We start from the raw sequence: 14,622 nt of genomic DNA on the forward strand, positions 1-14,622 counted from the left end.
ATTGACAAGAGTAGACTTCCCTCTACCTGGAGTGGATGGTCATTTCTCCACTGATCTATTAAATACCTTTTAAACTTCAATAATCAGTACAAACGCTATCTTCCTTGTGAAATCATCCCGGATTCATCCAGACAGAATGAACTGCTCCTTTTCCTGGGTGTTTACAGTTCAACATAGACCTTATTTTGTCATTATTTCCATCTACCTTGTATTTTAGAACAGATTATAGCCATTTCCTTCACTAGAATGTGAGTCTTTGAAAGGCCGAGACTGGCACCTTCTCTGCATCTCCCTCATCTTCCTAGCACAGTGCCTTGCACAGAGTAGCTGCTTAATAAAAGTCCCCTGAACTGTACTGAACTGAGTCTACTTTGGCTCACCTCTTCTACCTCAAAAAACCAAAAACCAAAAATCAACAGTGAAAAGAGAGAAGAAACTTAAGACAAACATGTAAGACGCAAAAAGAATGGCTTCATTCTTTGCATTCCTGCTTTGGAATGCCCACTGCTGATCTCCATACAATTTTGTCATTGATGATTAGTGAGAGCAAATGTTAGAAAGCATACACACAAGGGCAGACAATGTAAAAAAAAAACCCCACCACACGTCATGCAAAAAATCTGTGATTTAGGACTATTTTTAAAGTTGCCTTTAGCTTCAATTTTAATGGCAAAATCGGTACCATCAAAGCCAACACAAGACATATTTGCTCTGTTTTATACATGCAAAAGTCAGCGTCACCTGCAAACTGCGTTGGGCATCTGCTGGGTGTTTCTGGGTGAATACACAATCTTCTTTGAGGCATAGCTTAAATCAAGTGGAAGCTTGGATATTTCAAACTTGGTATTTGTATATTTATTTGTTGGCAGCTTCTAGAATATGTGGATTCCCCTGGGATTAAAAGGAGAAGGACCTAGCACCACTTTCTGTCCCTTGTGTAGGAATGCCTTACGAAATGATCTTATCTCTTTCAGGAAGTCAAGTACCTGGATTATACTGTATTCTTTTAGGCAGTCTTTCCCCCATCTCCCACTTTCCTAGCTTGGAGTTTACTCATTCAGGGTACACAGGCAGTTGAATAGCATCTGTGTTCTAAGAACTCATATTATTGGAGTGAAATTTATGAAACCTGTTTATTGTCCTAACACACTGATATGCTCCACATAGGTCCTTATTAACACTTCCCTCTCCGGCTTCTACTAGACGGCCTCTGTTGGTCCTCATCCTAACTTTTACCCTTCTATCACTATCTCATTAGCTACATCAGATCCTTTCAGAAGTAGCCAAGCACAAATGTTACGTTTATATATTCATTCAGAGCTTAGAGCTTGTTATCCTGCCTCCTGTAGGTTTGCCTACAACCCTTCTCTTTGGCTCTAATTTCTTCAGTAAAGGAACATATACAGGTATGGAGAATGTCATTTGCAAACAAAGGTCGTTTGAAGATTGTGAGCACAGTTAGTTATAGATTCTAACCTCTTTGGGAAAGGATGGAAATTTAAAAGGACTAGCTGGAAGTTACTGAATTCTAGTCATACTAGCTCTGTAGATGTGACTAGATGATGAAGCTGTTTACTTCTATATAACTACTACCACATTACCAGCATCATTTGAAAAAAAGCTCAGACTCTGCAGTGTCTCCCCATCCTTGTCACACTCCCCGAATCAGTCAGCCTCCTGCTGTGCCTTAACCTCTACTTGTTTCTTGTTTCTTTGTTACAGCTTTCCCTCTAATGGTTGGCTTTCTGGCTTTCCCTGGATTCCAGTTGCTACTTCTGACTGCGGGATACTAGCCTTTACATAGTTGCTGTGAAAATGGAGACATCAGAAGAAATACACCTTTAAGTGGCAGCTGCCACCAACACACAGAAGCACTCACTCAAGATGGCTTAAAGGAGACAGTGACTCAATGTATGACTAGAAAATAGAGCGATTCAGGCAAGTGTGAAAGGAATTAATATTTTCTAGTAACTCCTCCAAGATGACTAGTTGCTGATTAGTATGTATTTGACTTAAGTATTTTCAAAACTAGCTATTTTGGGAAGGGAAGGCAGTGTGAAGCAAGAAGGGAAGGGGAGATTGTCTTTAGAACCCCTAATTAATACAAGCACTTGCTTTCAGAAAATCCTTAATTTGAGCTATTCCTTTTCACTTTTTCCTGTTGGGTGCATGACATTTTAGAATTCTTGGTTTCAGCAGCAACCCAAAAAGACAGAATTGCCAACTTGCACATCAAAAATGAGGGGGAAAAAAAGCATAATGATTTGGAACAAAAACCAAAACAGACTAAAACAAAAAAATACAAGCAGCAGCAAAATCACTGAACCTAACTCATAGCATCTTTTTGAAGACAGGGAGGTTAGTTGGTTAAATATCACAGTGATCTAGTAGTTACTGTCCTAGCTTTGAGAGTTGACATGTTCAAGAATGCACATCCAGAAGCGGCACATGTAGAAAAACCATGGTAGCCAAGAGAGGTCTGAACTACTGCTGCCCGGGCCACCCTGTTCCAATTAACATGGATTTCCAGAGTTGCTGTTCCATGAGAACTCTCAGTAAGAGAGACAAAGAAATAGAACATTTTTAGAAACCAAGCAGAAAATGGACGGGAATACAATACCTGGAAAGTTTATCAAGCATGTTGACAAGTTTCATGGCTTCATATTCTTTTTGTTCTTCTGTCATTTCATCTATGGGGTTTGGCATTGGTTCCTCTAAATGACCAGTGATAAGATTAATGCTACAAAAAGAAAAAAAAGTTATGCTGTATGTTTTAAAATTATGCTCTTTCTATACTTTCTGGTCCAAGTTGTAAGTTATAATAAGAAAGAGTATAATAGCCAAAAATTGGCAATAATAGCAATTTTGTAGTATAGAACTACTATAGGAATTTTTAAAAATTTACTTTTTCTACTAATTTGCTTTGGGAAATGGGTGGTAGTTTTACTTTAAAAAAAAACAGCTGACTTGCCAACCTTTTTTTTTTTTTAAAGGCATGGCTGCTTTTTTAAAAATATGAAATTTGGTGCCGTTAGGATAAATATCCTTGGATGCATAGTTTATTAATTTAAGGGGACAAATGATTTCAGAGTAGGAGAAATCCATTTTGTGATACAGCATAAAACAAATGTGTCAAAAAAACTGGAAAAATGATGGCAGAGAGGCTGAAATCTGAAAATGAAAGCATGCCGATTTATCATCTCAGGAAATTAGTCCATTAGTGAGACCACAGAAGGCAGTGAGTGTTCAAATAATAAAAGATAAAGCAAAAGAACAATTTTAATTAGATTTGATCTGACCTAGATTTAAAAAAAAAGAATGAAATCTAGCCTACCAAGAGACAGGTATACAACATCTGACTTTCTGGAAATAATAAAGTACTTAAAATGTGTATGTCCCATAGACTTTGTATGAAGTTCTAATACCAAACAAGCTATCCTCTTAGATGAAAGCCACATTTTTTTTTTTTAAGGAGATGAAAGAAAATTCTTCAGTGGCCGGTAAATATCTATAACTTAAACGTCTTTCTGGAAAAGCAGACAAGAGCTTACGGCATTTTGTTTCAGCCGAGTATGGGCAGTTTGCAGGGATATTTCATTTGATCATTAAAAACAAACAGCAAATTGCTAATAAATTGCTTTCTAGGGTCTACAAACACAAATGCTTTCAGTAGCCAAGCCTGTAGGATAAGCAAATGAGTGAATTGGTCAACTATAAACTATAAATGGAGTGCTGGGGACGGGGGTAAACTCGAGGACAGTGCCAGTCTAAAGTGGCGGGACGTAGAATCCTGTGGGCCAAAATAAAGACCTGGTGATCAGTTAGGTCCTGTGAAGGCTAGCTTGCAAGCCCTGCTTTAGACTTTGACTTGGGCAGTGTAACTTTCTTTTTTTTTTTGGTTTAACTTTCTTTACTGACCAGGGATTTCTCGTTTGAGTAGTAAAAGAGCTAGGTCACTAGGTACTATCTAATACTAAAGGATTTCCTTTTCTTTTTCTACATTCCTCAGAGGGTACATGATATTCAGATTCTTGTGGAAGGACTCTCTGCTCAGCATCCTCAAAAACCAGATCTAAAACATCTGTTTTAACAGTATTGCTCAAGATCTTCGTCTACAGCCATAATTAAAAAACTTTTTTTTCCCTTCAAAGCAGTGGATCGACCACCCACTTCCCCTTGCCTTTTTTTAAACAAATGAAATCTACACAGAAAGCCCATGTATAAAATAGACAAAGTGGAACTGCTCAAGCAGAAGAGGGGTGGGGTGGCCAAGCAGAGTGGAGGCCTAAAGCCCCTTCTGTTTGTCTACTTACTTGCTTCCTCTTAAGTTTGCCCCTGAGGCACTTTTAGGAACTCTGGGGAAATAGCCTCAAAACTCATAGCCTTGTCACTCATTCTTAGCTAAGGCTGCGCATTAGAATGACCTGGTAAACTTGAAAGAAAAGGCTTAGGCCTCACCTGAGACCAACTCAATCTACGCATTTTATTTTCCTGGTGATTCTGATACACAATAAGGTTAAGAACCACACAGGGCTAGAATGCCAACTTCAGACACTCATTGTGAGCTACTATTATCTCTTTTTTTTTTTTTTTAAGGTGATCATAATAGAAGAGAAAAAGGCCTCTAGTTAGTGGTCATTAACAAAAACACTGAAATGGAGTCATCATAGTTCCCAAAAGTCAAGAACAAAGGGGACCCAGACAAGGCTTCAGAGAACTACAGCGTTTTTAACATGTATCCAATGCCACACTGAAAATGTAATTCCACCACCCACCTATTATTTGCTTAGGCTTATAACAACAGAACGTTTGCACTGGTTTCTTTTCTGCCACATGCTAAATCAGAAAAACAACGAGTCTTACAAATAAATTAGTAAAGGTGCTTATTATAGGCACATACCACTTCCCAAACAGACAAAGGAAATCAGGCCTTAGAAGAAAGTATAAGGGAAGGTTAGATGTATTAACTATGTAAAACATGTTCGATTTGTCTCTTGAGAGAAGGCTCCTCTTCTCAAGTTCAATGGAGGGATGATTTAAGAAATCAGATCCACAGACTGTTTTAGAATACAATGACATTAGCACAAGCCATCTTTTGCCTCAGGGGAAAAATGTGTCAGGAGGATACACTGGTAAGCTCTGTGGTATCCACACTGTAAAGTCAGGATATGAATTCCTGAATCAGGGCACATTTGATTCTTTTTTTGGTTCCTTTAAGGGCTTAATAAAGATGATGTCCATTTTCCACAAGCTGACCTCAAGTCCTCTGCTGCTAAAATGATTTAATGGCTTGCGTTGAAATTAGCTACTAAAGTCACAAAATCGTTTGCTCACTGATCATAAAAGCAGTAGGCAGAAATTCATTCTTACAGAGTAAGAATTTACCATCCTTTACTCATGCAATACCCCCTGCCCCCAGTACGCAGAAGAATGTACACAATATCACAGAAAACACAGCTGGGGCACCAAACTGTGCCACTCTTATAGGAAAAATGCCAATGTGCTTGGGGTCAGGAGGCAGACTTGGACATTGTCTTCCCTCCTGCTTCCCACTTCAAACCAGACTCCTGTGGTTTCCCTACCCAGAGAGGAAGAGAAAACAGTCACTATAACAATGATGTGAGATTTCATAAAATAGATTATTTTAGTTGAATAATCACTTGCCACCTTTATAGAACCTCAAATAGTATAGTTTACGACTTAACTTTCTAGGTTTCAGGATCTTGACACTGAAATTTTGGGGTTTTATCTTGTTCTAAGACTGAGTCTTAAGATGCTTTGGGTACACTAACTATGGTGGATACTATACTGGGTAATTTTATAGTATGATTTTGTCTCATCCTGTCCCCCTCCCCCATCTTTCCAGCACTCCAGTTCTATGATTATATATGTCTTTCAGTTAGGTGACAAGAATTATTTATTTATTTATTTATTTATTTATTTATTTATCTATTTATTTATTTAGTATTTTATTTATTTATTTATTTATTTTTTTAAATGATTTTTTATTATGTTAGTCACCATACAGTACATCCCCGGTTTCCGATGTAAGGCTCGATGATTCATTAGTTGACAAGAATTATTTAAACTCATTTGTAGTATATCATCGAGCATTTCGTATTATATAAGGTCATTATATGAACTGACCACAGTCCTGGGCCTGGTGATGAAGGGATTAAGACATAAAAAGTTATGGGCATATGAAATATATTTGTTTTTACATAATATATTCAAGACTTTTGCTTTTCAAATTGTTGCTACATTTGGCCAACATCAACAGTACTAGGTCACTTAACAAAAGAGCTATTAAAATTTCCCTGAACTATAACTTCAATCTCTAAAAAGGGGGGGCTAAATTTTACTCAAAGCATTCTGGTTAAAGAAGGGGCTACCAAATGTCTACAGGGGCTAAGCAGGTAAGATGAATGAGAAGGATCCACTGTTAAACCAGAGGCTTATGCCTGGTATGTTGGGGACCACTGCCACCACTCAACTCCATCAGCCAGTTGCCTGCCGTGTGAAAATGCAGGCTTCATGTTATTAGAACTTACTCAAAAGAAGTTAGAAACCCAAATTTCCATCTGAAATACCTGAACTCTAAATGTTGGCAAGTAATTAAGAAGTACTATGTAAAACAGAAAATAAAAACACAAAACTAAATAACCAATGAATGCAACATCAGGTAAGCCAAGCAGAACCTAACTGTGGGCTGAGTCAAGCCTATGGGTGGACAATTTGCAACTTCTAGGAAAGGGATCAGGGTTTTCAGGAAAAGGCATTTGTGAGCCCAGAGCCAGGACAGGGGGAGGTGGTCTGGGAAAGGAGAGGGTCTATGCAAATAAGGCTAGAAATGTCTTTCCAGGAAAAACTCCCCAGAACGCTTGCCCCCCAACAAAACAATAAAAAGAATAGAGTGGAAATTTACTATATCCTTGTTCATTTACTTCAAGAAATATTAAAATTCTTTTTGGTATAGCTTCAATATATGGTAACAATTACAATGGGACTTAAAGCAACAAAACAAAATCTTGACAAAGATAAAAAAGTCTCTTGTCTCATGCTGGAGAAATTATATAGCTGCTGCCGCAGCTACTCCCGAGAGAAATAGAGCCAAGAAGGAAACACCCCTGAGTTGCTTAGTACGATGATTTTAAGCTTCCGTATGTGATTATGAACTAGGGTAGGGTATTAAGAATATAAGGAGGTATCCTAGAGTTCTGCCCACCTTAGCCATCCCCTCCTTCTGCCCTCTGTTTAGCAGCCCTTTAAAGATACCTCTTTGGACCCCTAGACTGCTATATACCCAGCCTGAAAGCCACCGGTCTAAAATGAGCCAAATGTCCTCAGGTACACATCTTTCAATTGATGTTTGGAATGGTGTACAAAGCCACATTAGTCAGTTATACTGTACCACCTGTAGAGGCAAGGGGCCTCCATGCTCAGAGGCACAAAAGAAACTGGTATAAAAGTTAGAATTTAGAAATTTTTCTCTTTGATACAGGACCAAAGTTTATCTGAAAACTTAACAAACATGGCTAGACTTACACTGAAAACCTGTGTGGCATGTAACTTGATTCTAGGAGTATATCTCAGCTAATTGCAGAAAGCCATTTCCAGTCCATTAAATACACTTACTTTGACACAAAAAAGATCGTTGTGAAATTACGGTCTCCCATAGCCTGAATGTCAGCTCCACACAATTGTTGGTTTCAGATTCCACTAAAGGATTACAGGTTACCTTGGTGCATCAATCAGAATCCACTTACATTTCTGACAACGGGACTAGGGCCAACTGGATAAAGGGTAATTTCTCTGCTTCTGCCGATACTAGCAACTGTTGCAAATAAATGCATCATAAGAACAGCGTACTGTGATCTTGAGAACACTGATCGGTGAAGGGTAATCAGAGGGTAGGGGAGAAAGCAATCCTTTCAGAGGCTGAGTTTATAAGCTTGACTAGATTGGTAAAAAGTTTTCATAATTTTTAGGGAAAAAGTTCTTTGAGCGCTGTAGATCACTCCCCCGAGCACAAAGGGTTCTCTTGCTTGCAAAGTACTTTGTTTACCACCACTTCTGCAAGGACCATTTGAATAAGTATTTCATTTTTTTTAAGTAGGCTCCACACCCAATGTGGGGCTTGAACTCACAACCCTGAGATCAAGAGTCCCATGCTGCACCAACTGAGCCAGCCAGGCACCCCACGAATAAGTATTTTAAATTAACAAACATCCCACTAGTGTTTCACCTAAAAGAGGGAAGATGTAAGAAAAAAAAAACATGCAAATCTATCTGAAGGGGAAAGATGTAATGCTACGTGAAAAACACATATTTATACTTGTCACAAGCAATGTTAAGAAACACAACAAGATTTCACAATGGTGACGATTCTGACCACACTAACACACCATTCCTATGAACAGTACAGGCCAGGTTCAAGGGCTGAAGAAGACTCCAACTAGAGATGTAATAAGGTCTAAGTAGAGGATCTTCCTAGCCAAGACAATAACAATACCAAACCTCATGGTCCTTGATTTAAACAGAAGGTGCTCTCCTGAAATCTAACATCACTTTCATAATCTGACACATTTCTATTTCCCATCCTATTAGGAGAGACCCAGCATTGTTACATTTTCTCCAAGCAGTTTCCTGTTATAGTAGCATTCGGGTGCTTGTAAGATATGTGATCATTACTGTTGGCAGAAGTCATCTACCAAACAAAATCAACAATACACACTGAGATATAATGACATCAACCATCTGTGAGTATTAAAGAGGTTTTTTTAAGTCTTAGTTGATTTGTCCACATAACATGGGACACAATGAATGCCTAATATAACTTCTACTTTCATTTAAAAATATGAAAGTATACCTCAAGTATACATTAAAGTATGCTTTAATGTCTCAAATGGAGAGAGAGAAAATATCAAACTGGTATGAAAATATAGTTTATGGAACAAAAATCAAGAGCTAGCAAGACTAATTTAGAATGACGACTTCTATAATTGGGGAAAGGTTAAAGTATGATTCCTTTATCTAAGTTTCAGTTACATGATAGAGATGCCCGATTTATAACATCTAAACGGTGGCAGTCTTAAGAATGTACTGCTTAGAGTCACTTCTAGCTTTTTTCCCCAAAAGTCTTTTTTTTCTAGGACATACTCTACGAGATCCTGGTGAGGCTGAACTGGATACTGAAAGTAATGCAGCCTACTCAGGCCTGATTTGCCAAGGAATACAGGCCATATAACTCTTGTCTAATTAAGGGATGATCTTTGCTTTTACCTTCTGATAACCCAGTACTTTCAAGTTAACAGGGCACAATCCTTTAAAAAAAAAAAAAAGCCTAATTTTGAAGAAAATTATTTTCTATCCTATCAACTACCACATGTTCCTCATTATATTCTAGAAACCGTCAGTAGAAAACCTAGCATGTCAACATCATCGATAATGCCAAAAGGGAAGGGCATACCCTTTTAACATTCGGTAATGGAAAGCATAAAATTGAGCTCAAATAACTTCTAATAAGTGGAACTAAGAAATTTACCTGGGATGGGGGGTTAAGAAGGGAATGACAAGGATAGGGAGGAAACAGAAGGAAGTAGAGGTGGTCTGTTTTGGGATAAGAGAAGAATTAGTGTCTTTGATTTCTAAGCACTGATCAGGGAAGACTTGATAGAGTCTCTGGTTTGCCTACTCAGTGCAGTAAAACATCTGTTAAAAGATTATTACCGAAGTGTTTGATTAAAATTTACTGTGGAGCTACGCTTCTTTTGCTAGTAATGTACCATTTTATTGACTCATAATGGCTTTTATGCAAGAGGGAAGATCAGAATTCATGGAACCTACGTTTAGATTTCTGAGAAAGACCGAAGCATCAAATAACCAACTTAAATGTTTGGTCTTGGTTACACCTTATAAAATCTCAACCTTATGGAAAAGAAAGCAAAAAATGGGCAATGATACTTTTTAAGTATATGACGCTATGTATATATATAAATACCATCTCTCCAAATACTTAGGAGAGGATAATGAGCATGCAGCAGAATATTTCTTGCAATATTATCCTTCCTCGATCACTTGAAGTCACCTTTAAGCCACTAGCTATGAAATTGCCTCTAAAAACACTTTTAAATGAGAAGCTTCCAAATCCACAAAAGAAAAGAAACCCTAGGAAAATGAGAGACGAAGGAAGTGAAAGGCAAGTAACCAAATCAAAGGCACAGACATAGGTGAAAATAAACTTGATACTATACTTTGGTTTTGCATTTTTGTATTCTTCAGTGTCTGTGTCCTCGTCCTCTGAGTACCAATTATCTCCTCTTCCTCCAGCCAAGAGGCCCCTGGCCGCCAACAGTCCTGCAGCATTCCCATAGCCAGTGTATTTCAGCAGGCTATCCACTGCAAAAACAGAAGAGGTTTTTAGACAGGAATCCTTGGGTGCTTACTGTCATTACCGACTATTCACCAGCACAGGGAAGTTTGGAGAGATATACCACAGCAGTAAACCTTAAAATCGAGAGGTTTTCAAAGTGTGGTACTGAACTACCTACAAATTCTCCTACATGCTCTGAGGACCAGAAGCCTTTTTCAGGTATCAGAAATTCAAGCGGAGCTGTTTGGAATATACTTTGTGGCAGGAGTGGAACCTCTGTGACCACAGGGCTGTTGGTAAGGGTGGTGTTTTAGGTTTCTGGTCACAAAGCTTTTTATCCAGTTTTAGAGAAATGATGACTAGAAACTAGAATTAATGAAACCCAGATTGGAATTTTACCAACACAGTCATTATCTAAAATATTTCTTGTACCCTTTATAGGAATGGTAGGGAAAGAGTACCAGAAATCACAAAACTTAAGGATGTTTGCAAAAAGGATGGCTAAATTACTACTTTTTCAAGAAAGTCAGCAACAGTACATAAACGCTTGACACCCACTGAGAAGGCAGGTTCGGGAATTAACTGGCTGGATTCTATTAATGGCTCTACCACTTACTAGCTGGTTGGCTTGGGCAAGTTATCTTACAGCTCTGTACCCCACTTTTTCTAATCTGGAGAACTGGAATAATAATCTACTTCACAGGTTAATACATGCAAAGCGCTTAGAAAAGTACCTGGCACAGAGTGAATACTCTTTCTTTTTCCCTGGTAATATTAGGTAAACCGAGCATGTTAGCCTTCTCTTAGTCAACAACAACAGCAACAGCCCAATGAACCATTTGGTGCAGGTCAGTATTACCTTGTCATCAGTGCAAAGTGATAACTCTAAGATAAGCGGACACGTAAAACTTTTGCAGGGGAACCCTGAACTGTAGGAATTCTGTGTGTGTGATTTGTAAGAAACTTTAAGGAAGATGCTAAACAGTCATTAGCCTTATTTAAGAGCACTTTCTTTTCTTCAGGTACAGTTTCAAGGTAAACACTAAAATATTCAATCTAAAGATAATTTTATTTAAGGCTCTCGATAAAATGTAATCCTAAAGACAACTATAGGAAACAAACCTAACACTATCTTATTCACGTATAAAGTTTTAGTAAAACCTACATCTGAAATACTATTGTAATTCCGAGCACTTACCTCAAAAATGACAGAATAAAGCTGGAGAAGATTCAGAGAAAGGCAATTAAAATGACTTTGGGGTCTGAAAGGGGCTGCAGATAGGGAAACAGGAGGGTAAGGAAAGGGGGTATATGTGATCAGAGTATGAAATCATTAAAGGGCATATGGACAGGATGAATCGTCCAGGACAGAGTTGTTCATTAAGTTTTCAAGTACTTGAACTAGAGGGTACCTTCCTTGACACTGAAAATAATAGGTACTTTGGGGACAAATAAAAGGAAGTCCTACTTTCAAAGGATATAGTAAACTGGTGACATCTGTGCAAAAGGAAATGTGGGTTAATAATGTAAGGAGATAAAAGTTTATTCTCTTTCAACCATTTTCTACCTTAAAGCCTATTGGTAACTGTTGTCTCTTTGATAATAATTCCCAGTGGATGCTAGATAGAATCATATTAGAATTTAATGAGGGATCGTGGTGGTATAATTTGCAAGCCCTTGGAATAAATCTGAATACGCTCCCTCTTGCTCTCAGTGCCTCTGCAAGACTGGAATGGTTTAGATAAATTAATGAATTCTTATTGGATAATTAGGGAAGTGAATATCCAGTGCATACAGATATTCTTAATATTCATGGGGGTCAGACATGACTTTAATGACACGGTCAGACAGAAAGTCAGTGAGCTGGAGATCATAAATCTGAACCCACACAGCACTGATGCTCTCATTCTAAGTGGCTTATTTTTTAACAAAGAGGTTTAGTAGTTCCAGGGGAAAAATTCACTAAAATTGTAAAAGTCTAAGTTGAGATATGAATATACTTTAAAAATAACAATAAAAGACATAAAAAACAAATAACCATCTACAATGGCTAAACATTAAAGTAGTTTAAGAATGCAGAGTTCATGAAAGGACAAAATAGGTTAAAAAGAAGTAAAGAGAACATTAAATAATCTGCTTTGTTAAGCAGACAATCCTCCTGGAAGCTAGTTAATAGTAAAACACACCTAGCCCTTTTTTTAAAAAAGATTTTATTTATTTATTTGAGAGAGAGAGAGAGCATGAGCACAAGCAGGGGGAGAGGCAGAGGGAGAGGGAGAAGCAGACTCCCCGCTGAGCGGGGAGCCTGACCTTGGGGCTCGATCCCAGGACTCTGAGATCATGACCTGAGCCAAAGGCAGTCACTTAACTGACTGAGTCACTCAGGTGCCCCAAAACACCTAGCACCTTTATGAAAATAATGCTTACTGGTCATTCATGGGAACAAAAGTGTCAACTCTGTGACAGTTTGGGTTACAAAGGCTATTCAAAGCACACCTTGCCTTCAAAACAGATAAGGCTATAGGCAATAGTTTTAAAATCAAATGAACTTCTGTTAATAGGATAAAATACTTAAAAAACAGGTGTTGGGATAGGGAGACAAATGGACTACGAAATCTTCACAGTGAGAAACACTTTCTTTGTGAAGTTCTGATTGACATTATTTGGTGAGTGTTTTGAGCCACTTTTTAGCTATTCTCAAATACATTGTACAATATCCTAGTCAGTACTGGGAAGGTAGTAAAAGGAAAATGGACTGAATTTGGATGTTAAAGTGAGTTACTAAGGCAAGGAAAGGTTTTCTGGGTGGCCCTTAAAAACAAAAACAATATAAAAATATTTATTTTTTTTGTCCCAGTAATCAACCGTGCAGTTAGGTAAAAACTGCTACAGAAATGAGACAAGCATTCAGTCAGAAAGTTGCAAAAAATATTTCCCATTTTATCAAGATGCTTGAGGGCACTATGAACAGAGGAAAACCACCACAATAGCTCCCTGCAGTTAGATGCGCACTGGTGGTAATGATATCACTGCTCACACAAATGTGGGTTTACCCCATTCTATCACGAACACAAAAAGAGGTTCTGCTGTTTACCAAGGAGGAAGAATGGCAGAGCCAGACTCTACCCAGAGACCATTCCCCTTTCTCTGTTATGTAGAGCAGGCTTTATGTTCCTTTTCCTTCCAGATAATGCAACCTTTAGAAATTTTACACCAGCAGTTTCCTCTATCTAGTCTCCCTATTTCCAACCTTACATCCCTCTCGTTCTTGTTCCATACAACTGCCTCATAGATCTTTATAAAGCAAAACTGTGTTATCATCTTCCTGAACAAAACCTTTAAGATCTGCCATAAAGGTTAGCCCCCCCCCCTTTTTAATGGATTCTTTATTTTCTGGCCTCTGCCGCCTTTTCCAAACTCATCTCTTATTCCTGCACATCGTGGATTCTTCACATCTTGAACTAGTCTCTATTATAAATACCGAGGCTGTTTCCCATTTCTCTGCAAAGACTTTCTCTGTGTCCACACTACCCAAATCATTCCCTCTTTCAGGCTGTCACAATACCTGGCACATTCCTCTCTTATAGTGTACTGATTATTACTTTGTATGGAGAGATCCACACACCATATATTCACTACACTGCATTCAGACAGCAGAAATGTTTACTTTTTTATAACCACCTGTAAGGTAATCTGTTAAAACTAAGGATCCAAAGATGAAGAAGACATGATCTCTGACCTAAAGAAACTCAATTTGTTGAACTGGCATTCCAGACATTAACTGAGAGAACATAGCAAGTGTCAAAAGCACTAAAAACAGAAGTAAAAATGGTGCAAGGAAGAGAGAATGATTAACTCTGCCTCCACGATCAGACGAGTCTTCACACAGAAGATAACTTAAGCTGATCTTCCAGGCAAAGGGAATAGCATCTGCCAAGTCATGGAGATAATGCCAAGAAATGGTACAGTATAATCAGGCAAGAATAAACAATTTAGCATGACTAAGCAGAAAGTACATGATAATAGTAAATTGAATTTAGAATATAGAGGCAGGCCATGAAGGTATCTAATTTGGATTTTACCAGGTGTCAGGGAGTCACTGAAAGTTTTACAAGGTGGTAATGACAAGACTGTATCTTAGAAGAATCCCTCTGTTAGCCATGTGGAAGACAGACTGAAGAAAACCTGACCAGAAACAGAGGACTAAGACTATTTAAATAGTTTATTAAGAGATACACAGATTTGGGAAT

At 38.1% G+C, this 14,622-nt stretch overlaps 1 protein-coding gene across 6 annotated transcripts in view; it reads right to left on the minus strand.

Annotated features, from left to right (window-relative positions):
• The window catches only part of RIC8B (RIC8 guanine nucleotide exchange factor B), a 102,498-nt gene that overhangs the window by 13,012 nt on the left and 74,864 nt on the right, over positions 1-14,622 (minus strand). For 5 of the 6 annotated variants that reach the window (XR_015727104.1, XR_006776472.2, XM_045779670.2 and 2 more), the window contains 2 exons: positions 10,254-10,398; positions 2,621-2,740 (listed from right to left, as the gene is read on the minus strand). Coding sequence is in view for 4 of the 6 variants with exons in the window: in XM_045779670.2 (XP_045635626.2) it covers positions 2,621-2,740; positions 10,254-10,398 (265 nt within the window). In the remaining 2 variants the exon portion in view is untranslated. The remainder of the gene's footprint in view (positions 1-2,620; positions 2,741-10,253; positions 10,399-14,622) is intronic. The other variant, XM_045779672.2, reaches the window with a different exon arrangement.

The sequence above is a fragment of the Ursus americanus genome, chromosome 17 (genome assembly GCF_024610735.1).
Source record: "Ursus americanus isolate L20-20 chromosome 17, mUrsAme1.1.p, whole genome shotgun sequence".
NCBI classification, from domain to species: domain Eukaryota; kingdom Metazoa; phylum Chordata; class Mammalia; order Carnivora; family Ursidae; genus Ursus; species Ursus americanus.